The sequence below is a fragment of the Mesocricetus auratus genome, unplaced genomic scaffold, assembly GCF_017639785.1.
Source record: "Mesocricetus auratus isolate SY011 unplaced genomic scaffold, BCM_Maur_2.0 Super-Scaffold_100038, whole genome shotgun sequence".
In the NCBI taxonomy this organism is placed as follows: domain Eukaryota; kingdom Metazoa; phylum Chordata; class Mammalia; order Rodentia; family Cricetidae; genus Mesocricetus; species Mesocricetus auratus.
In genome coordinates, this window is record NW_024429216.1 from 462,162 (window position 1) to 485,360 (window position 23,199).

At 42.4% G+C, this 23,199-nt stretch overlaps 2 protein-coding genes across 2 annotated transcripts in view; both read right to left on the reverse strand.

The window, feature by feature from the left end:
• LOC121135450 (vomeronasal type-2 receptor 26-like) overlaps window positions 1–3,376 on the reverse strand; it is a 30,489-nt gene extending 27,113 nt beyond the window's left edge. Inside the window, exon 1 of the mRNA XM_040734229.1 lies at window positions 3,168–3,376. Within this exon, the coding sequence (XP_040590163.1) occupies window positions 3,168–3,376 (209 nt within the window). The remainder of the gene's footprint in view (window positions 1–3,167) is intronic.
• Window positions 3,377–9,732: 6,356 nt separating this feature from the next.
• On the reverse strand, window positions 9,733–22,996 carry LOC121135472 (vomeronasal type-2 receptor 26-like). The gene is made up of 5 exons (XM_040734256.1): window positions 22,961–22,996; window positions 20,233–21,033; window positions 16,246–16,491; window positions 12,984–13,107; window positions 9,733–10,631 (listed from the first exon to the last, which is right to left on the reverse strand). Exons 1-5 carry the CDS (start codon window positions 22,994–22,996, stop codon window positions 9,733–9,735), a joined length of 2,106 nt encoding a protein of 701 aa, XP_040590190.1.
• Between the last annotated feature and the right edge of the window lie 203 nt (window positions 22,997–23,199).

Here is a 23,199-nt window from a genome sequence, read left to right on the forward strand (position 1 = left end):
TGCAGAGCTACACAGAAAGACTGTCTCTCAAGAAAACAAAAAAATTCTATTGCATTGTATGATTGGTTGCAATTAATAGTTAATAGGAACTGATTGAGTAGGCATGTGAGATGTTGTCTTCGGGACATGATGCACGAATGTGAGCCTGTCAACAGTCAATCCTTCATTGGAAAATTCTTTGTGTGGCCTTAAACTTCCCTGTGGAATTATTGACCATTGATGTATGTTGGGGGAAAAACACTCATTTCTTTCAGTCATATGTCAAGCAGGTGAAACCACAAACTCTAGTGGACATTTCCATACATGCATCCACACAGAATGTCCATGCTAAAATCAATGGCTTGCAGCTGGGCAGTGGAGATGCATGCCTCTAATCCCTGAACAAGAGAGACAGAGGTAGGCAGATCGTTTTTAACTTGAGACTATCTTGGACTAAAGAGTGAGTTCCAGACCTGCCAGTGCTACACAGAAAAACCTGTCTGACAAAAAAAGAACATCAATGGCTAACAAACAAGAAGCCATGAATATGGAAAAGGGACCTGCAGAGAGGATGAGGAGGAGGGAATTACAGATGAGAAAGGAAGGAAAGGCAGGCTGAGGGGATGAAAACTAAAGGAAAGCACTATAGAAACATGAAATTAATGAAGTACACATGTGAAAAATTTTTAAAGCAGATACATAAAAGTAATTCTAAAAGGCCATAATGGGTCACATTTCTATAGTGATATATGTGTGTGCATATTTGTGCTTCAATAATAATTAAAGCAGAATAGGCCATAAATTTGAGAGGGTGTATCATATGAGAGATGTTGGAAGGAGTGTAGGGGAAACTGTGTGCATACATATATACATACATACATACATACACACATACATGTGTGTGTGTGCGCGCACGCACGTGAAGGTGCGCATATACAGATATACAGAGAGAGAAACAGCCATAGATATATAGATATGGAGAGAGAGAGACAGAGACAGAGAGAGAGAGAGACAGAGAGAGAGACAGAGAGAGAGAGAGAGAGAGAGAGAGACAGACAGACAGAGAGAGAGAGAGAGAGAGAGAGATAGGGGGCTGGTCAGACACATAATTACTTAGTAGCCCTGCCTGGCCTGGAACTCACAGAGATACAACAGCCTTTGATCTTTGAGTGTTGGGATACAAAGAAAGTAGCAACACACCCAGTTGATGATGTTGATGTTTATTAAATTTTTCTAAATATTAATGTTAAAAATACGTATGTTTTGTTTTGAGGCTGTGTCTCCTTATTACTGAGCATGATTTCACACTCATACATTCCCTAGAATGGTGATGAATATATTCTTTAATGTAGAGGTATGCATGCATATATAATCCAGAAGCTGACTTCTAGTATTTTCTTCACAAATACTTGTGTAGGGGACTTGGGTTGTAGTATTTGTGCTTCCCTTGGAGGGTAAAGATTGATAATTTGTTGGTGAGCTTGATTAATCACACTATAACGAATGTGTATGGTTACATACATCATCGCACTCAACACATTCATACAACCGTTGCTGATTGGCTTTCAAATAATGTGGGATACAGGTAAGGTGGCAGCCCTCAGGTTGTGGAAGCAGTAAGATAAGGAATTCTAGGCAAGCCGTACCTATCAGTACCTGTAAAGATTCTGGCATTGTGCTGGCCTGCCCCTATCAACTGGAAGAAGGCACTCAGGCAGTACCCTGGTCAGCCCATGGTTCCATGATTAGTCTGCTAGAAGGTGCAAAGGACCCCTTTAAAAGACAGACGCCTGCCCACTTAATCTCTCTTTCCTACTCTCTTCGCTGCTTCCTTTCCTGCTCCTCTCTTTCCTGTTCCTCCATTTCACACTCTCTTTCCTGCTGTTCCTCTGAGGCAGACATGACTTTTCCGGTATCTCTATTCTCTTCAGTCTTCTCTGTCTCTGTGTCTTTGCTCTGTGTCTCTTTACCTCTTTTCTCTGTCCTTGTCCCTGCCTCCCCTTTCGAATAAAACCTCTCACATAAATTCTGTCTGCCTGGCATCTTTGTCCCTCAGGCTCAGGCACCCTTGCCTGCCATGGAATCTGCCAAGGTTCACCATGTTGTTTATTTGTAAGAGTAACACAATCTATTAAAAAGGAAAACATCAGGAACAAGACAGTATGGCCAAAGGAATGCCTCATGCTTATAATCCTATGTATAAGGGCTACTTTGAACTACATATGGAGTACTAGACTTGCCTGAACACCAATTGGATAGTGTCTCAAAAATAAATGAATACATGTAACTGATGTTAAATATGAAAAATCTATAGTAAACATCTCTTGCATTTGTGGTTGAATACATAATGATGGTAGTTACTTTAGAAAACACTAAAATCAACTCTTTTTGACTCACATCTCATTATGTACCCAAAGCTTGATTGAAACTAGTAATACTGCTGCCTCAGCTTCCTGAGTGCTAAGATAGACATGTGGTCTATGCTCAGCCAAAGCAGCAATTACAAGGAAATAAAGCTAACCACAATCATTTAAAATAAAAGACAGTAATCTAAACGATTATGTGGAAAACTACTGCATGCAACAGGATGCTGGGAAAGCAGGAACAAAAATATCCTAAAGTGGGATTGTGGATATGGCTCAATTTGTAAACTTGATCTCCAGCACCTCATAAAAAACTCAGTGTGGTGATCCGGTCCAATTATCTCAGTACTTGAAGGGGGAAGGAGTAGGATAGGAAATTCAATGTCTTCTTTGACTACATAGGGCACTGGAAGCTCCATGACTCTTAGAAAAATAACAGGCAAAAGGAATACAGTAAAGAGGAATCACAGAGGCTGGTAACTGATGAAAATGTATTGTTTACACATGAATTCATTTAACACACACACCTGTCTAGACACGATTTTAAGAACCAGGATATAGAAAAGAATCAAGACTCCAAACCTGACCAGGGGAAAACATGCACTACAGTTATTACATGAAGAGCCTATTTTTAAGTTTGCTAAAAACAAGAAAGACAGACAGAGTTGATGGAAAGGAGAGCAACATAGCTCTTACACATATACACAGAGAATTGCAGTGCCCATCTAGTTGGGATTCTGAGAATCGAACCTTGTGAAAGATTCACACAACCATGAGAAACCACTGTGGGAATTCAGAGACCATTACCACACATCCAACACTTACCCTGAAGTACGCAGTCCTACCGGTGGGACAGTGAAGTCAGGAAGCATACTTTTAGAGAATGGAAAGATGGAGAAGCTGCCACCCAACACTACATCTCCAGGACGGTCAAAGCGGGGCCTCTGCCTTGGGAAAAGCCAAGCTCTTGGTCCACAAAGAGCAGACCCAGACAGACAGACAAGGACAACAGGAAGGAAGGTACACAGCCACATGCCTGATACGGGCAAGAGAGCCAATGACAGCACAGCCCCATATGGGGCAATGGCTAGTAGTGAAGGGGGCTTTTATCTAGGAACTGCCCTTGATGAAGGACCTGAGGCTAAGATCACACTGGGAAAATTTCAAGAAAACAACGGGCAGGCTGTGGCCAGAATCTGGGTTATGAAGTATGGGAGGTGGGTGGCCTCTAGATCCGAGAATCATTGAAAGTTTTATCTCCTTCTCCTGAGACTTCCCAGCTTCCTTAAACCCAAGATCACAACTCTGGGCACCATCTGCAGACTACAAGAAGTATGATAATGGATCTGATGGTCTCCTTGGGGAATTGCAAGCCCAGGAGCAACTGTACTTATGAAACTGTTTTGTAGAGAGAACCCGGGGAATTACAAGAAGCTAATAGACCAGGGGAAAATTATAACATTTTTAAGACACCTTTCACACTCTGTAGACCCAGCAGAGACCCTACATGTTTGGGAACTTTGTTGATCCACCAATCCATGTTCTTGGTGACCTTTGCAGTTCCTTAAGGATTTCATGCAGAATTGGACAAACACACAACCAATAGCAGAAAACAATGAACATCTAGGTCTTTATAGAGTCATGAATAAGCATGCCAGTTACTGTGTCTTTTTTCTATAATTTAAAACAGAAGCCAAGGCTAGCAAAGTAGGTTTCAAGATTCAGGTCAATTCACTGAGAATAAAGCCTGATAACCTATGTGATCCCAAAAACAGACATGAAGTCAGAAGGAAAGAACCAACACTACAAAGTTTTCCTCTGATACCACTTTCAAGGCAACACACACACACACACACACAAACACACATACACCACATTCACACACTGTGTACAAAATAGGTACATTCAAGTAAGAAGACAAATGCCATGTCAGTTATTTCAACAGATAAGAATAATTTTCTAACCCAACCATAATGGCTATATTGAAGCAAAAAGAGACAAAAGGAAGACTCAGCACCTTACCAAGTAAAGGAAGCCTGACAACCCTCATTAAATCACCAGGACCAACATCACTGGAAGAGAGAACCTCCTTTTGAAATGCTACCTCTGACCTACACATTGTTCTTTAGCACTGCCATGTACAAAAACATGGACAGACACATGCACACAACAATCTATCAACCACCAAATGTATAAAATTAAAAAACAGCAATACTCCAGTTCACTGATACTTCAGCCAATACTTACTTAAATTATGTTTCAATACTTAGAGCTCTTCTTAGAAATCAGAATATAATGGAAGTTCACACTTCATAATTGATACATAACACTTTTAATATTACCTTTATTGAGATATAATTCACAAAGTGTACAAATCATCCATTGACGGCAAACAACTTTGCAGGTATGATAGCACACCTAAAATCCCACCACTCAGGAGGTAAAAGCAAGAGGATTGCTATAAGTCTGAAGCCAGTCTGCTTGGTATGGAATGAGCCTGTCTCCAATAAATAAAAGGAAATAACAGTGTGGTGGACTTTAGCACGTTGGTGAGGTCTTACAACCATTACCAAATCATTTTCTTTTTTTTTTATTTTGCAGACATCTTTTATTGGTTTTACTAAAACTTTATTATAAAGATCCCACAAATAAAAAAAATCATACAGGGAAATTGGTCTGTACATTTCATTCCTACTATAGATACTGTGAAGCTATGGATATTCACATTTGGGTGATCTTAATGTCACTAAATCTAATGTCCAAATTTCTCAGTTCTTTGCCCTAGAATCAACCTGGACTACCTTTCACATGTTCCCCCCATTCCATGCCTCCTGGAAACCTATGGTGACCTGGCTCCAGCCTCCCAGGACTTGTGCTGCTTTGACATTTGAACTTTCTCAATCCCTTCTTGTCTGTGTCCTGACCATAACAAAGCAGTATCTTGGGATTTCACAAGGCCACACTAAAGTTGATATTCTCACAATAACCAGCCTGTAGGCTTTCCTTCAGTACTACCCGGAAGTTTCTTTTGTAAGAGGCTTGACTCTTAGATGTCCTGCCTGTGTCGGTGCAGAATATTCAGTGCTTCTCTGTGCACATCAAGCCAAAGATGGCCCTGGAAGACATGGAGGAATGGGGACATGGGAAGGGAATCTGAAGGCAACCGCATAGCAGCACAACTGTAAGGCTTCATAGAAACTCCCCCACCCCCACCGTGCTAGTTCACAGATCCTCTGATGGCTTATTCCTCCAATAAATCAGGCTATGTCCTTCTGCAGTTCTCTCCAGGGCACTGGTAACCAGCACGTGATGTGTCTTGGCAAGTTTTCTCCCTCTCCCAGCAGAAAACCCTAAATTATAACTTTATCCAGTGCCCATCTCTGTCTTAACTCAGGTCACATAGGCTGAGTCACATGATGTAGAACTCCTCCACTAGCACACACCAAAATATACGTCTATGCTAGAAAGAAACTTCGGTCTTGTTCTTTAGAACTAAGGAAGAACTGAGGGGCATTCCACCTTAAGGCCCCATCACGTTGTCTGCAGGATGACCCTACAACTCCCCTGATGTTCCAGAATGCGAGGCTGTCTTTCCTTTCCAGACCCCATTATTCTGTCTGTGATACAAGGCTATAACTCTCTTAATGTTCTAAGGACTGAAGGAAACTGAAAGCGTCTTCCCTTTCAGGAGAATCATGACACTGTTCATGATGTTGCTCTTCAGGGTCTCTTCAGGGCTGCCCATGGCCACAATGCTGTAGCTGTCCTTACACAACTCACCCAAGAGGTCATTTCATTTCAGCCTTCCTTTCTATGAACTGCTTATCTTATAAGCTATAACATTCCTTTCCCCAGATAGTTAAAGCACTGGAGACAGAAGGAAAGAGAGAGAAGGAGATGGGAAAAAGGAAGGGGAAGAGAGAGAAAGAGACACACAGATAGAGAGAGATAGAGAGACAGAGACACACACAGAGAGATATCCTGACTGGCAAGTCTACACCTGAAGTGTAAAAACACAGAATACATTTGGGATATTCTTTAATATAGCTCAGTGGCTAAGATGCTCATCTCCTACATTCAAGAAAAAAAAACACCAGTGTTGGGTAATATTTCTTCTCAGCAAGGATGAATTATCCTCACTCTGGGGGTTCCCTGATAGGCACACCTAATAAGCTTTTGTTACTTTTTACATTTTTCATTTTTGCTTTCATTAGTTTCCTGTAGAGCTTCTCCATACACCTTTAACTTCATTAAAGCTCATCTTCAGAAATGATCTTGCACCAAAGAGTGCAGACTTCTCTCTTTAACAGGCCTTGGAAGCTGGAAATGCACAGCCAAGGTGACAGAGCTCGTTAAGCATCGATGACATCCTTTCCCTCTCACTCATCACTCATTTATTTCCTGATTGCATTAACGCAATGGGTGGCACCACCTCCCCGTGGATCAGTGAGTCATTCCCTCTGGGTGTCTCAGAAGATGGAAGGCAGGGTGCGCAGAGCCTGAGCCTTGTGCCCCACATAGACAAAAGACTAGAGCACTTATCAGCCGCAACACCAAGCTTCTGTCTGTCCTTTCCCTCCCCTGCTATACTGCCAGGAGCCATCGGAGTGGTAGAGAGGTCCCAGAAGAGGGTGCAAGGAATATACAAGGTCTGGAGTGAGCCAGGCCATGATGGTCAGGAGAATCTAGCAGCCTGATTGACTAGCAGACAGAGTCCTTCTTTATTTATCCTGAATTCAGTAGGTAGGGATACATTTGTGCTGTCCCAAAGCATTTGGACATGCATTTCACTTCATCTTGCCCATCTCTTAGTCATCATTAATAAACTATGGCAGAACAGAGTTACCATTTCCAATCATTTTTCCCTCAAGTTTTGACATCATTAATAAACAGTTATCATTTTTACTCATTAACTCTATAGCCCAATTTTTAAGAATCTAGAGGCATATGACAGCCTGTTCTCAGGGTAGTAGCTTCTGTGGCTACAAGGACACTAGACTACAACAAAATTTCCAAGCCAGCCCTGGAAGACTGCCATGTCCCATGCAGTCTATTATTAACTCTGAATGGTCAGAATGCCCAAAAAATGTCCTCAGGCCAAAGCTGCTGCAGTTGTTACTCAAACTCTGGCATAGCACAATGTTTACATATAAAACTGGTTTATATATCTAACCCTGGCATTCTGTTGTTCTTTCGTCATGCGACACCACAGTGGCTCTGGTGGCTCTGCATGTGCTAACTTTTCTAAGACTGGGAGGTCCTGACATCTCACTCTTACATCATCTTTTTTACATCACTCTTTGTTCATCAATACATCTCTGTGTAGGGTTGAGATAGCTTCAGTTAATCTAACTTTGTTGCTGTGTATGCCACGTAATTGCCTGAGTGTGTAGTGAGAAGAGGCTTGCCATCTGAACTGCGGCCAACTCCAAATCTTGTTGACCTTTTTAAGTTTACTTTGTTTTGATAATCTTTTTTATATCATTTTTATTTTAATTTTAAATAGCTTGTTTTACATGTCAATCCCAGTTCCCTCTCCCTCCCCTCTTCCCGCACTCCCCTTCCCCCGCTCCCTCCCACCCTATTGCCAAATCCTTCCACATAGGGGATATCTAGAGTCTTTCATTTTACTCTTGGTAGGGTCAAGGCACTCCCCTAAGAGTCCAGGCTGAGAGAGCATCTCTCTTTGTGCTATAGGCACATGAAGACAGTTCGTATACCAGGGATAGACACTGATCCACAGCTCAGGGCCCCATAGGTTGCCCAGGCCTTCACACTGACACTCACATTTGGGGGGTCCAGATCAGTCCCATGCTGGCCTCCCCACTGTCGGTCTGGGGTCCAAGAGCACTCCCCTGTTCAGATCAGCTGTCTCTGCTGGTTTTGCCAGGTATGGAATGAGCCTGTCTCCAATAAATAAAAGGAGATAACAGTGTGGTGGACTTTAGCACGTTGGTGAAGTCTTACAACCATTACCAAATCATTTTCTTTTTTTATATTAAACAATTTTAGTTTTAAATTTAATATCAATTTGAAACCAGGTTTCTTCACATGTCAATCTCACATCCCTCACCCTTTCCCTCCCCTCCTCCCACCCCCACCCATCACCCACCCAATACCCCCTCCTTTCCCCAGGGAGGGTGAGTTCTTCCATGGGGTGTCCATAGTCTGTCATTTCATCCAAATCATTTTCTTATTAAGCATGAGTGCAGTATGGGTACATGAAAGCAGATGCACACAGAGGCCAGGGTGTTGGATCCCCTGGAGCAGGAATTACATGTGCCAGTGAGCTGCCTGACATGGGATCTGACAACCACCTGGGTCGTGTGGAGGCTAAGTAATCTGAACAATTAGAGTCACCTCTGCAGCCTCAACAAAAAATGTTTAAGATATCAGCAGGCCATAAAGAAATGCTGCACCCTGTAGTCTACAGTCCTCATCGCCTATCACCCCTCTGCAAACCTCAGGAAGCTATTAGATTACTATATGTCTTTATGTTTTGCTTCTTTGAGGATTGGAATGTTAAAACACATTATTTTCTTTATCTAGCTTCCTTAACTCTTAAGTGACATTCTCAGTGTTTAACCATATAATAAACAGTATTATTTCTTTTTATATTTATTGTATTACAAATAATATCCTAGTGATGAGAAATCCAAACCAAGCATTCACTAACTACAAACACTGAGATTGCTTGAACATAAGCTACATGAATAAAGGTTCTCTGAAGATGGATTTACAGTTGTGCACTCATTTTCATTTGGGGGGGTATATATCTAAGAGTGGGAAGCTAAATTACATGGTAAGTCTGTAACAGAATTGTAAATGAAAGGTTGAGTCCCATATACTGGCGCTCTGAAAAATAAAGAAAGAGATCAATGATCTCCCTGACAATTTGTCACACCCTCAGCCATCCTTGATACCATCAGCAACAGCCCATCACCCTTTTCCCGTTATTCCATTTATAATTTGTGTATGCATATGGGGGAGTGCTTGCTTCAGTTAGCCAGGAGAACTCACTTCCAACGCCTGGGTTCTGAGGGTCAAACTCAAGTCATCATGCTTAGTGATATTTGTACAAGATGAGGCATCTTCCCAACTACCCTTTTCAAACTGAGTTAATTGTGATGAACTTTATCAATGCATAGAGACAGTAGTAAACAACCATCTGTATGTTCACTATCAACTGATAGTCATAAGTTTATTGTTCAAAATGTCCAGCTTTATTTTGATATAACTTTTAAATACCATTGTTGAATCCTGGAACAATGAGTCAAAATCACTTGGTTGATCCAGGTGACTCCCCAAAGAACTAGATCCCAAAGTGGTGTAGTATGGACCCATGGAGACACTTTCTCTGGGGCATCTCACTCTGCCTATCCTGTTGTGCCTAGTGGACTTTCCTGAGCCAGACAAGGGTGTTCCTCTCTGGTTTCAGCAAGATGATGTAGCACTTGGGGATGAAGATGCCGCCCAGAAGCCCAGCAGTGGAGGCAAGGATGGAGAAGATCTCTACAGCCACAGTGGACTTGCCCCGGGCACTGTGGTACAGGGGCAGGAAGGTTGTCCAGACACTGCAGAAGAGCAGCATGCTGAAGGTCAGGAACTTAGTCTCATTGAAGACATCTGGTAGACCCCTGGCCAGAAAAGCCACAGCGAAGGTTCCCCCTGCCAGGAACCCCAAGTAGCCCAGAACACAGAAGAAGACAGTGCCAGAACCCTCCTGGCACTGGATGACGATGTGCTGGGGCTCCGAGACCACATCCCTGTCTGGGAATGGTGGAGAGGTAGCCAACCAGACCCCACAAAGAACAACCTGAATGAAGGAAGCAATGAGGACCACTGCGGTGGAAACTCTGGGGTTCAGGCAACCCCGGATCCTGCCCCCAGGCTTGGTGGCCCTGAAGGCCATGACCACTGTGAGAGTCTTGGCCAGAACGGAGGAGACAGCCACCGTGAACACCACAGCAAATGTGGTCTGACGGAGGAGGCACGTGGTCACACTGGGGCGTCCAAGGAACAGCAAGGCACACAGGGCACAGAGGGAAAGAGACACCAGGAGTAAGTAGCTGAGGGTTCTGTTGTTGGCCCTCACCACAGGGGTGTCCCTGTGCTTCAGGAACACTCCCAGGACCAGGACAGCCAGACTACACAGGAAGAGTGCCACCAAAGCCAGCATGAATCCCAGAGGTTCCTCAAAGGCCAGGAAGATCTCTGTCCTGGGCAGGCAGTGGTCTCTGCTATCGCTCGAGTACTGCTCCTTGGGACACAGAAGACATGTCTTCATGTCTATGGGAGACACATAGACACATTTCTGCAATAGTATACCAACTACACCAGCTCTGAAACAAGGCATCCCAAGAATTAACTGCTTTTACAGACTTTCAGACAGTTCATGTGTATATTAATTAGTCTTGGTGACCAGGACTCACATGGGTGATACTAAAACCACAGGCACAAAGGGAAAAACTGCATAGGTTACAGTGTTTTATGTGAAGATTTTTGTTTTCTCTCTTGAAACAGGGAGTCATGCAACTCAGGCTGCATAAGCCATGAATTCCTCATCCTCCTTTCACAGTTTCTTAAGTTCTGTGATTATAGCTCTGCACCAGGATGCCAAAATACGTGAGTTTCTGTGTGTGCATTTTTTATGTGTACACATGTAAGTGGAGGTATATGCATGTGGAGACAGAGATTATCATCAAATACGATTTCTTAATCATTTCACTTACTTTATTTTTCTAATCAAACTTATGTGTATATTATGGTGTGTGCATGACTCTCTCTGGACTGAGGCATGCCAGGCTTGCAACAACAACCTTCAGGAATTTGCTGTTCTCCTTCGACCATGTGGGACCCAGGAGCTGAACTTACGCTGTCAGAATTGACAGTGAATGCTTCAGTTCACTAGTGAATGGTCCAGTTCACCAGTCTCCGCAGCTCATTCTTTTGTAATTACTTGTTTTATTTTACTTGCTGAGTGTTTTTTCTGTACATTTCTATGGAAACCATGTGCATGGCTGGCTCCTGGGGAATCAGAAGATGTCATCATTTCTCCTATAACTGGAGTTACACTTGGATGTTAGCCGCCATGTGCATGGCCCCAGCTGTGCAGCCACCTCTCCAGTCCACTTTTTACCTTATTTATTAAGACAGGATCCCTCATTAAAACTGATGATCACTAAGTTGATGATACTGGCCGACAACATTCCCCAAAGATCTTCCCGTCTCTGCCTCCTGAGTGCTGGGACTGAAGAAAGGTGACACTAGACATGGTCTCTTTTGTGAATTTCTAACAGTTCATTTCTTTCCAATAGGATCAGCCAATAATCATGTTAACAAATGTTTTAGAATGGCATATGGCCTCAAAACACATGTTTTGAAGGCCTGTCCTAAACACAAATATATTTTCTATTGGGTAAACTTGAGAGGATGTAATAAACGCCAAATGACATCACCAGTGGAGAACCTACTACCAACGGTTGCTACCCTAATTAAAAGAAGAACTTGGAGCTTGGATAACAAGACTTTAATCTCAGCACTTGAGGGACAAATGCAGACAGTCTTCTATTAGTTTAGTGGCAAATGAGTCAACTCCCACAATTACAAACCAGCCAGGGCTGTATGGTGAGACAGTGTCTCAAAACCAAGCAACAAGCCCAAAAATAGTTACAAGTACACACACACACACACACACACACACACACACACACACACACACACACACGACAAACAGACACCATACAGTGAGTGGAAGACTGTGGACTGTGCCAGGGCAAGAGTGAGGACTCACACAAAACCAACTCAAATGATGACTTGGCTTTTCATTTCCAGCTTGCAGAACTGTAATGGAATATGTTCCATAGTTCAAACAGCTGCGCATGTTGTGGACTATTGCCATTCAACCCCTGAGATGAACTCCACTAATACATAGGAAGAAGATCATCAAAAAAGGACAACTACCATGCAATTCCACTCATAGGGGGTTTTGAATGTAAGTAGCTTAAGGTGGTTCCTTGACCAGGGTTCATGTATGTGCAGTGTTGGCTAGAGGAGAATTCATTATGCAGCACAACTGGTGTTCATTCACTTTCCTGTGTCAATACACCATTGACCTATGAACAACTATGAGACGAGATTTCTAGCCGGTACTCCACAGAAAGCACAGACTAGGTACCATCAATAAACGAATGGGTGTGATACTTTGGCTGAGAATGATCCCAATAGGCCCATATACTTAATTGTTTAATGCCTAATTGGTGAATTGTTGGGAATGGATTAGGAGGTATAGCATTGTTGGATGAGGAATGTCAATGAGGGTGGCCTTTGAAAGTTCAAACTCCCACACAAGGCCAATTCTCCATCTCTGTACCTGCCTGCTGCCTGGGGATCACAATGTAACATCTCAGTGGCTGCTCTACAGCCATGCCTGCCTGTCTGATGCCATGCTTGCTCCCATGGTGGTCATGGACTCAGCCCCTGAAACTTTAAGGAAGCCCCACTTGCATGTTTTTCTGTTAGAAGATGTCTTGGTCATGGAGTCTCTTCACAGCAGGAGAACAATAAAGGAGACAATGGACAAATGCTGTAGGCTCACAGTGTCCTGTTAACTCCTCAGATGCCAGCTCTACATGTCCTCACCTTTTTGGTCTGCGAACTGTCCCTCCGGGCAAGGACTGCAATCAAAACAGCACTGGGGGGCTCCCAGCCTAGGCACTTGGCTGAACCCTGGAAGGCAGCTTTTACTGCACACAGAGGTGGGCACCTAGTAACAGAGAGCATAGTGTCACCGGTGACTCTACAGGAACACAGATGAAAGACCTCACTCTGAGAACCAAAACAGGAGAGTTTCCATGAAGGCTACTTAATGAGAGGCCTTCCCGAAAACATGTCTATCCCAGGAGATGTCAGACTGGACAGGAACCATTGAGTGTAAGAGAGGAAGGGCTACATCAGGTCTCTTGACAAACAGATTAGAAAACATAGAAAACCAGTTTGATGTGTTGTCTCTCCAGTCTCTCTGGGGCAGCCTCCTCAACAATTGAAGGTATGGAGTCAGGAGAGAAGGCTCAGTTGTTCAGAGCACAGGCGGCTCCTCCAGAGGAACAGAATTCAAGTCCAAACACTCATATAGCAGCTCATACTAACTCCAGTTCCAGAGGATACAGTGCCCTAGTCCGGCCTGCACCGGTACCAGGCATGCATATGCTATATAAGTATACATGCTGGGAAACTTCCAAAAATACAAAATAAAACCTAAAAAAGAACTCTAAGTATTTGAAGTCATTACAAAAGTCCATAACCTAGGCAAAATTTTCTGATGCATTTTTTCTCTTTCACTGAAGCTCCCGACTGCCTACTGATTACTTGATGGACTCAGATCTAACTCAGAAGACATGACAGTCAATATTCCTTTCCTCAGTCTCCATCTGTGAAGCTTCTGAGGTTTACATGTGTCACTAATAAAAAAGTACAATCCAGCTTCAGTAAAGGACATATTATAAGTAATGACTCATTCAACACACGCACACTCACAAACACACACACACACACACACACACACACACAAACTATCACAGCACACTCAGTGGTCCTCTTATTTACCTTGGGCCTGCCAAGGAAGACTCAGTTTCTCTTAGCATATCTCTACTTCCAGGCAAGGGTTATGAAGGTGGAAGTGTGGAGTGCTGACATCTCTGCCACAACAGAAGACAGCAGAAAACCCTCCCCAGATCAAGACCACTGAAAGGTTCTTCAAAAGAATCCTGCAAATACTTGCCATGTGTCCTTTATGCATGAGAAACCTAAGTACAGGAACCTCATTCTCATGTGGAGAGCTTTAAGACCACCATTAACTGGAGATGCCATCAAAACAAAGTCAGGCAAAGTGTCAGACTAGGGGACTCTTTGTCGACTCTCATATGGCAGAAAGCTGAGATATTTCCATACACCAAACTCCATATACAGACACACCTATCTCAACACTGCTTCTAATTTTTTAAATAAATGTCAGGGTTTCAATCTCAACTGTTTCCCAAAGGCTTCTGAGTTGGTCCACTGGCTACATGATAGGGGTATTTAAGGAATGATGCCATCCAAATGACTATGGTGGCTTGAGTGTAAATGACCCCCATAGCTCAAAGGGAGTGGCATTACTAGGAGACGTGGCTTTTTTGGAATAGGTGTGGATTGGCTGAAGAAAGTTTGTCCGTGTCAAGGTGGGCTCTGTGGGTTATCTTATATGCTTAAGTAACCCAGTGACCCAGTCACTTCCTGTTGCTTGCAGGTCAAGATCTAGGACTTTCAGCTCCTTCTCCAGCACCATGTCTGCCTGCGTGCCGCCGTCATATTGCACCAAGAAGACAATGGAGTAAAACTCTGAAAATGTAAGCCACCCAATTAAATGTGTTTCCTTCATAAGAGATGTCACGGTCTCCTGTAGGATATTTTAAGCTGTGCTGCATTTGTTTATGCTGTGGAACATTTGCTTAATGATGCAAACATGCAGTACATTCTTGTATGTTTCATTTCTTTAACTCGGTTATGCTGTGTTATTTCGCCTGTCTAAAACACCTAAATGGTCTAATAAGGTGTTGAATGGCCAATAAAAACAAGGCAGGAGAAGGATAGGTGGGGCTGTAGGGAACAGAATAAATAGAAGGAGAAATCTGGAGGTAGAGAATGAGGAGCAAGAAGAATGGGACCGCCGAACCCCGCAGAGGGACCTGGAATCAGGAGAAAGCAGCCACCATCATCAGCCGCAATTCTGGTCTTGCCCCTCAATATTATAGCAGAGGGGGGGGGAGAGTGAGGGAGAGAAGGAAAGAGAGGGGGGAGAGCGGGAGGGAGGGAGAGAGAGAGAAACACACACACACAGAGACAAAGAGTAGAGGATACATCCCTAAACCCATACCCACCAGGAGGGGAGACTCCCCCTATGCCAACTGGAAGAAGAGGTGGGAAGAAGACAGTATAAGAATATATCCAACACTAAAGAAACCTATATGACACCGCAAAAGTGTCGAGAGTTTAAACCAGCAAGATCAGACCATCCCAGCGCAGAAGAAACAGAAGAGAATTACCTTAAAAACAACCTCAAGATAATGATAGAAACCATCAAAGACAATATGAGAAAATCCCTTAAAGAAATGGAAGAAAAAAATCAAAAATGCAAGAAATTCACAAATCTTTTATAGAAAGCAAGGAAAGCCAAGAAAAAAAACAATGAAACAGATGAAAAAGAAACAATTAAAACAGGTCGTCCTGAAAACTGAAATGGAGACAATAAGAAAAACACAAACTGAGGTAATTCTGGAAAATTAAAGGCTGAATAAACGATCAGGAACTACAGATGCAAGCATAGCTAACAGAATACAAGAGATGGAAGACAGAATCTCATGCACTGGAGATAAATTAGAGGAAATAGATTCATCGACAAAAGAAAACCTTAAATCCAAAAAAAATCCTTAACACAAAATATCCAGGAAATATGGAACACTGTGAAAAGACCAAACCTAAGAATAATAGGTATAGAAAAAGGCAAAGAAGCCCAGCCTAATGGTGCAGAAAACATATTCAACAAAATCACAGAAGAAATCTTTTCCAACCTGAAGAAGAAGATGCCTACAGGAAGGACACACTGCCCACTCTGTACTCTGGAAATCCAGAGTCTGGTCCTTGTATTTGCACACCAAATACTTTAACCATTGAACCATCTCCCAATACCCAGCTTTTATATTTTCATTTTTTGCTTATGAGCCATTATCATTCAGAGAAAGAACTTTTATGAGATGAACAGCATATCCAGTTATAATTGACTGACCCAATCCAGAACTGCATTGTCTTCATACACATGTAACAAGGGGACTCCTAGAATTGGAATTTCCTTATGACTTTAAGATACTAGGAAAATAGTCAACTGAGCATACAGGCAACTCACTTGAAGATCCTCCTTCAAATGGATCAATATTTTATTCTCCGAAAAGACTTGAGAGTCTATCATTCCTACATGGACCAAGTGAAATACACCCTGGGGGGTCTTTTGCCCTTGGAAAATGTCAAATTTTGTCACCAAATCTCCATTGACATCAAACATAATTTCACTTCCATCAGGAGTTTTGAAGTGGACCTTCCTGAGGGCATGAAGAAGCTGAAGAAGGAAAGGAGACATTGTAGACCAACCAGGACCAGTCTGGAGTCTTGTCCAAAATATCATATGCCATCAATATGCAGTGATAGAGTCATTTCAACCATGGACTGGCCCCATTATCTGTGTTATTTTTCAGGAACTCAGGAAGATGTTTTAGCTTTCAGAAAGTAATCATTCATAAAACTAATCCACATCATTTTTAAACATAGTACATTTTCCCACTCTCTTTTTCTCTCTCTGTCTCTGAGAGTGTGGGGGTTGTGTAGGTGGTGCTTGTGTGTGTGTGTGTGTGTGTGTGTGTGTGTGTGTGTACAGCAAATTCGTGTTATGGAATCCAGAGAACAGGAATGTTCTCACCTTCTGCTGCCAAGTGGTACTCAGGAATCAAACTTATACTTGGGGAAAAGTGCATTTACCCACTAAGATTTCTCAACAGCCTTAAAATTAAACCCACAAACAGGGTCTCATTTGGCCTTGAACTACTGTCTTCAGCCTCCTCATCACATTCAGTAGACTCCGAACCAGAGCAAAACTGGTCCCAGCCCACCTAGACCACCCAATTACTCTGTCTGATCTCTGACAATTAATCAGTGCATCCCATGTGGGTCTTATATTTCTCTTCATTCTGGGGTCTTGATGCATATTGTCCCTGCCTTCTGCAATGACATCACTTCTTCTGATGGTGGGACTTCTCATCCTCTTGTTTGGAATTCATGTTTCCTGACAGAGATGATTTCTTGGGCCTGTCACTTCCATTCACTTACTCCTCACTCCATCTACCTTATGTCTTCATCATAGAGTACACACAGACATCTCAACACTCACAGATTTTTCTGACAGGATCTTATATTGTAGACCAGGTTGGCCGCAACATCCTAGCATAACAGGTATGGTCCAGCAAGAATCCTCCTGTAAATTTTAATCTGTTACCCTCAGCCAAAATGCCAACAACTATCACTGTCCTTCAAGTTTACAATGACATGTAACTTCACCAGACACACAGTGGAAATTTCGGTCATCTGAACAACGATAATAAAAACAAACCCCCTCCTTGGCCACCACTCTCACTGTTGACCTCATCAGTGAGCACTATAGCTTCTAGGGGTCGTCTTACAAACTTGAACCTATGATACCCCTGATTCACTTGCAAAAGATAGATAGATAGATAGATAGATAGATAGATAGATAGACAGATAAAATAGACAGACAGATAGACTGATAGATAGTTAAAGACTTGGGCATGATCAAAATGTATTCTACACATGTATGGTAATATCAATATTATTTTTAAAATAGAAAAATAAGTGAGGGTTTGTGAGATGGCTCTGTGATTAAAACATTTGTCATAAAACCTTGAGAATGGGAATTCAAACCTCAGAACCCAACTAAATGTCAAGGGTATGTAGCAGCTCATTTCTAATTACAATCTGAGAAGGTGGAGAGAATAGACCATGTCAGCAGCTGACGCAAAGGCTCATAACTATGGACAGAGAGAGAGAGACAGGGAGAGACACAGAGAAAGATACTGAGAGAAGAGCCAGCAGATGAGAGAGAGAGATCATCCTCAAGCTGGGAGAGAGAGTGTGTGTGTTAACTGTTGAGAAAGAGTCCTTGAAGCATCAACCTTGATATCAGTCAACACACCTATGAACACCTAATTTTTGATAAAGAAACTAAAATTATACAATGGAAAAAAGAAAGTATCTTCAACAAATGGTTCTGGCATAACTCAAGGCTGATACATAGAAAAATGGAAATTGATCCATATCTAATGTCTTGCACAAAACTCAAGTCCAAATGGATCAAAGACCTCAAAATAAAGCCAACCACACTGAAACTCATGGAAGAGAAAGTCAGAAGTAGCCTTCGATGTGTCGATGTGTTGGCACAGGAGACAACTTGCCAAATATAAAAACGATAACACAGATATAACAACAAATGGGACCTCCTGAAACTAAGAAGCTTCTGTAAGGCAAAGGACATGATCAACAAAAAAAATGGATCCCTACAGAATGGAAAATACCTGAACATCTAATCCAACATCTGATGAATGACTAATGTCAAAAACAATGAACTGGCCGGGCAGTGGTGGCGCACGCCTTTAATCCCAGCACTCGGAAGGCAGAGGCAGGCGGATCTCTGTGAGTTCGAGGCTGGGCTGGACCGATAGCCTCCAAAACAATACAGAGAAACCCTGTCTCATAAAAAAAAAACAAAAAACAAAAAAAAACAATGAACTGAAAAAACTAGACATCAAATATCAAATAAAAAATGGGATACGCCTCTAAACAGAAAGCTCTCAACACAGTGATTTCAAATGGCCAAAAGACACTTAATGAAATGATCAACATCCTTAGTCATCAGAGAAATGCAAATCAAAACGAATCTTAGATACCATCTTACATTGATCAGAATAGCTAAAAACAAAAATCTGCTGACAGCTTAAGCTGGAAAGGAGGTAGAAAAAAGGGAACACTCCTGCATTTCTGATGGGAGTGCAAACTTGTACAACCTTTTTGGAAACCTGCAAAATGGTTTCTAAGAAAATTGGGAATAATTCTACCCAAGACACAGCAATATCATTCTTGGGCATATACACTAAGGATGCTCATTCATACCACAAGATCATTTACTCAAAAATGTTCATAGCAGCATTATCAATAATAGCCAGAACATTTAAAAAACCTACATGTCCCTCAACCAAAGAATGGGTAAGGAACAATGGAGTACTACTCAGCTGTAAAAAAAAATTGCCATCTTGAAAACTGCAATCAAATGGTTGGAACTGGGAAAAGACATGTTGAGTGAGGTAACCCATACCAAGAAAGACGAATATAGTATGTACTCACGCATAATTGGATATTAGACATAAAACAAAAGACAACCAGCCTAGAGTCCACAACCAAAGAGGGCCTAGGTAACAAAGAGGAACCTAAGAGACACACATGGATCAGCCTAGGAATGGGAAAAAAGATAAGATTCTCTGAGTAAATAGGGAATGCAAGGGTATAGGGGAGGATGAAATGGGGGAAGGCAGGAGGGTAGAGGAGTGAGGAAAATGTATAACTCAATTAAAAATTACTCCACTAAAGATATAGTACAGACACACAAACAAACAATAAACAAACAAAAAACAGGTGGAGACAGGAGATGGCCAGAACAAGATGGCTACCAAAACAAGACACATCAACAATTTCTGGATTTCAGTGAGACATCCTGCCACAAAGGATAACATAGGTGAGTAATTGAAAGGTGATTCCTCATCATTCTCAGACCTTCCCATGTGAGTGTGCAGGGCCACCACTGGTGCCTGCATACACACAAACCAATGCCCAGACATATGTACCACACCCCAAAAGAAGGAAAAATAAAAAAATGACATTTGATATGTGTTAGAAATACTGATTTGCAGCATGAGTATAGTAAAACTCTTACACAGTTTATAAAAGTATAAATTTAGGATATCAATAAAATGTCTTTAGTGTTATCTGAAACATTAAATTTTACTAGACATCCTCTATTTGTTAATTCAGGAAATACACAGGAATTTAGTACTCATTTGAGACTAAAGAGACACCATGGAATCCTTGTCCATTGTTCCTTTTAAGGTGCCTCACTGTTTCAAGTATGAGGAATCCTGGATGAAGCCTACAGTCAGCCTCAGCTCAACAGTTCAGTTTGAACCAAAGTCCTCTTCCCCATCCATCGCTGAATCACACACTGCACACATGCCCCTCTCACCTGCCAGGGATGGAAGTCCTGAGAGTCTGTACCTTTCCCATGCTGGTGCTCACCTTCTATCATGTCCTGCAGGGCATGGGCAATGCTATAGACACATATGTAAGCAGCATCCATCTTACTAACTTCTTGGAAAGGGTACAGCTTGTTTTTCAGACTCTCATTCCCTGAGCACAATTGTTGGACACCCTCACTCACTGTGCTGCTCTGGTGAGACCATACACAATCAAAGGTGAACTCCCAGAACTTCTTTATGAACATATCCTCTGGAGTCTGACTGGGGCGCAGGTTGGCAAGGAATTCAGGGAAGCCAATTGCCCTGCTGCTGTGAAACAGAAGGCCAAATGTGCCATGCAGTACCTGGGAAACATCTGGAATGGTCAGGGCGAGAGCCATGAGCATAGTGTCCTTGCTGACCCAGACCTGGCCTGAAGTATGGATGCCCAGTAAGCCATACAGGATTATTTGGAAATTGACAATGTTTAGAAAAACCAGAACAGCTCTGGCTGTGCATTTTTGAATCTTCTGGAAAATCTCTTCTATCTTCCTCAAGGACTCATGGGAAGAGACATAGATTGTGGATTCAATACACACACCAGCTGGGCTCAACTCCTGATTGGCCAGAGAGCTGGCCTGCTGCCCAAAGTCATCATCATGGGCTAGAATGATCACCCAAGACCACTGAAGGTGAATTACCAACTGAGTCACTGCACGACAGGCCTTGAGGTCACTAGTCAGGGTGCCCAGGATAGATGGAAACTGAATGTTGTCACTGATGCTGGGTAGTGAGGATCCATAACTGACCTGTCAAGGAAGAGACAGGAAATACAAGAGTGGATGAAATTGGAGCTTTCCATGTGGGCTGATGGTCTGGATCCAATGTAGGAAGGAGTGGAGACATGGGTCTACAGTTAAAAGACCCTGCTGGTATTACAGAGGACCAAAGTTTGATTCCCAGGATCAACATCAGGATCTGCATATCTGCCTGTTTCACCAGCTCCAGGAAATCAGATACCCTTTCCTGGCTGTGTACAGGATCTCTTCATATACTCAAAACACACACACACACACACACACACACACACACACACACACGAATGTATATTAAATTTTAAAACATACACAATGTTCAGGAAAAGACTTAAGCCTCCTGCCTTAAAATTGTGCTGGTTCTGCAAGCTGCTCTGTGCCACTCACTGGCCAATAATCCCTGACACAGCCCAGTGGCTTCTGGAATGAAGGCTGGAACCACAGATTTACCTGCTCTCCTCTCAGAATGTGAGGTTGAGTGAGAGACCCTGCCCAAAAAAATGAGGCAAAACAGTGAAGGCAAGATTTCTCACATCATCCTTATACCTTCCCAAATATATACACATGAGTGCACACCCGACCACATACGCCTGCATGTAGAAACACATATGAGCCCATAGGCGTGTACCACACACATATGTCCTTCACCTGACCCCTAATGTTTTGTTCCCACACCTTGGCTAGACTTGATCTGACTCTATTGTTTTCACACAGCTGTTATGTTGTTGTTTTTAAAGTGTGTGTGTGTGTGTGTGTGTGATCTGTGTGTGTGTGTCTGTGTGTCTGTGCATACACACACGCATGTGAAGATAAGAAGACAAATTTCAGGAGGTCTTCTTCAGGTAGGAATGCTGGGATGTTATACCAATGGGCTTCACAGGAATGTCTTTTTCCAGGAGGATGAAAATGTTCTCAAATCTACTTTGGGTATCATGCTAAAAAAAGCCACTAAAATGTTCTCCTTCGATGGATAAATTATCCTCAAGTCACCTCTTAAAATTATGAACTGAAGAGATGATTGCCAGATATGGTCACCCTTGTGGGAATGACACTGATGCCTGGGTTACAGGGAATAGCCTGTAGACAGGAGCAAGTGGTAAGAGCCCAATTACCTAGATTCAAATTCCAGGTATGTACATCCAGGCAACATTATGATAAATTGGAGTAGTATGTTTGTTTGTTTGTGTGATTGATTCATTGATTGATTGATTGATTGATTGATTGATTTTCTCTGAGAGCTTAGGTATATGTGTATGCAATCAAGCCTCAAAGACATAAGTTTAATCCCCAAATTCAACATTGTAGCAGAAAAATTAATCTAAATTTGTGCTCTGATGATCACATGAACAACATTGTACTGGTGTTGAGTGCTTAAATGAATACACAAACACACAAGCACACAAACACACACACATACAGACATATAGGTATAATAAGAAGCTGAAGAGTTGGAGCAGTAATTAACAGTATTAGCTACTCTTTCAGAGGACCAGGATTCAAATGTCAACACAATTGTGGCAGGGAGGAAAAATTTGTACCTCCAGTCATAGGGAATCCACCACCCTCTTCTGAATGTCTATGGAAAACTGGGGGGGGGGATTGTGTGTATGTCTATGATGTTACATATGTGCATTAATATGCATATATATATGAAATATAAACTTACACTTTAAAAAATAAAAAAATTATTTTTAAAATAATAAGAAGAAAATTTTTCAGTTCTCTCATCATTGAGAAGGATGATAGTTCTCTCCACGTAATTTACCCATGGAAGAGAATTATGTTGGACATAGAGAAACTTTGCAAGGATACTGTCTCCACAGTAGAGCTGCTCACTACCATGACCATCACCATCATTTTCACTATCATCATTAACTAATTGCATCACATTTATGACCGAAGAAAGCTTGGAGTAACTTACCTGGGGAAACCTGTAAAACCCCAGAAGACTGTCCATGGAGACAGACCTTGTGGCCCCGATCAGGGCCACCTGAGGAGAGCCATGCTGGCAGATGTAGTTGGGGATGGGCTCCTCCTGCCTCGTGAGAAAGCTGAGCGTCTCATGGATGACCCCATGCACTGAATCCCCAGAGTTTCGAATGGAGAAGCCCAGGGTCAAATTGGGCAGCAAGTCAGCTCTCCTATTAATCTCCTCGATGG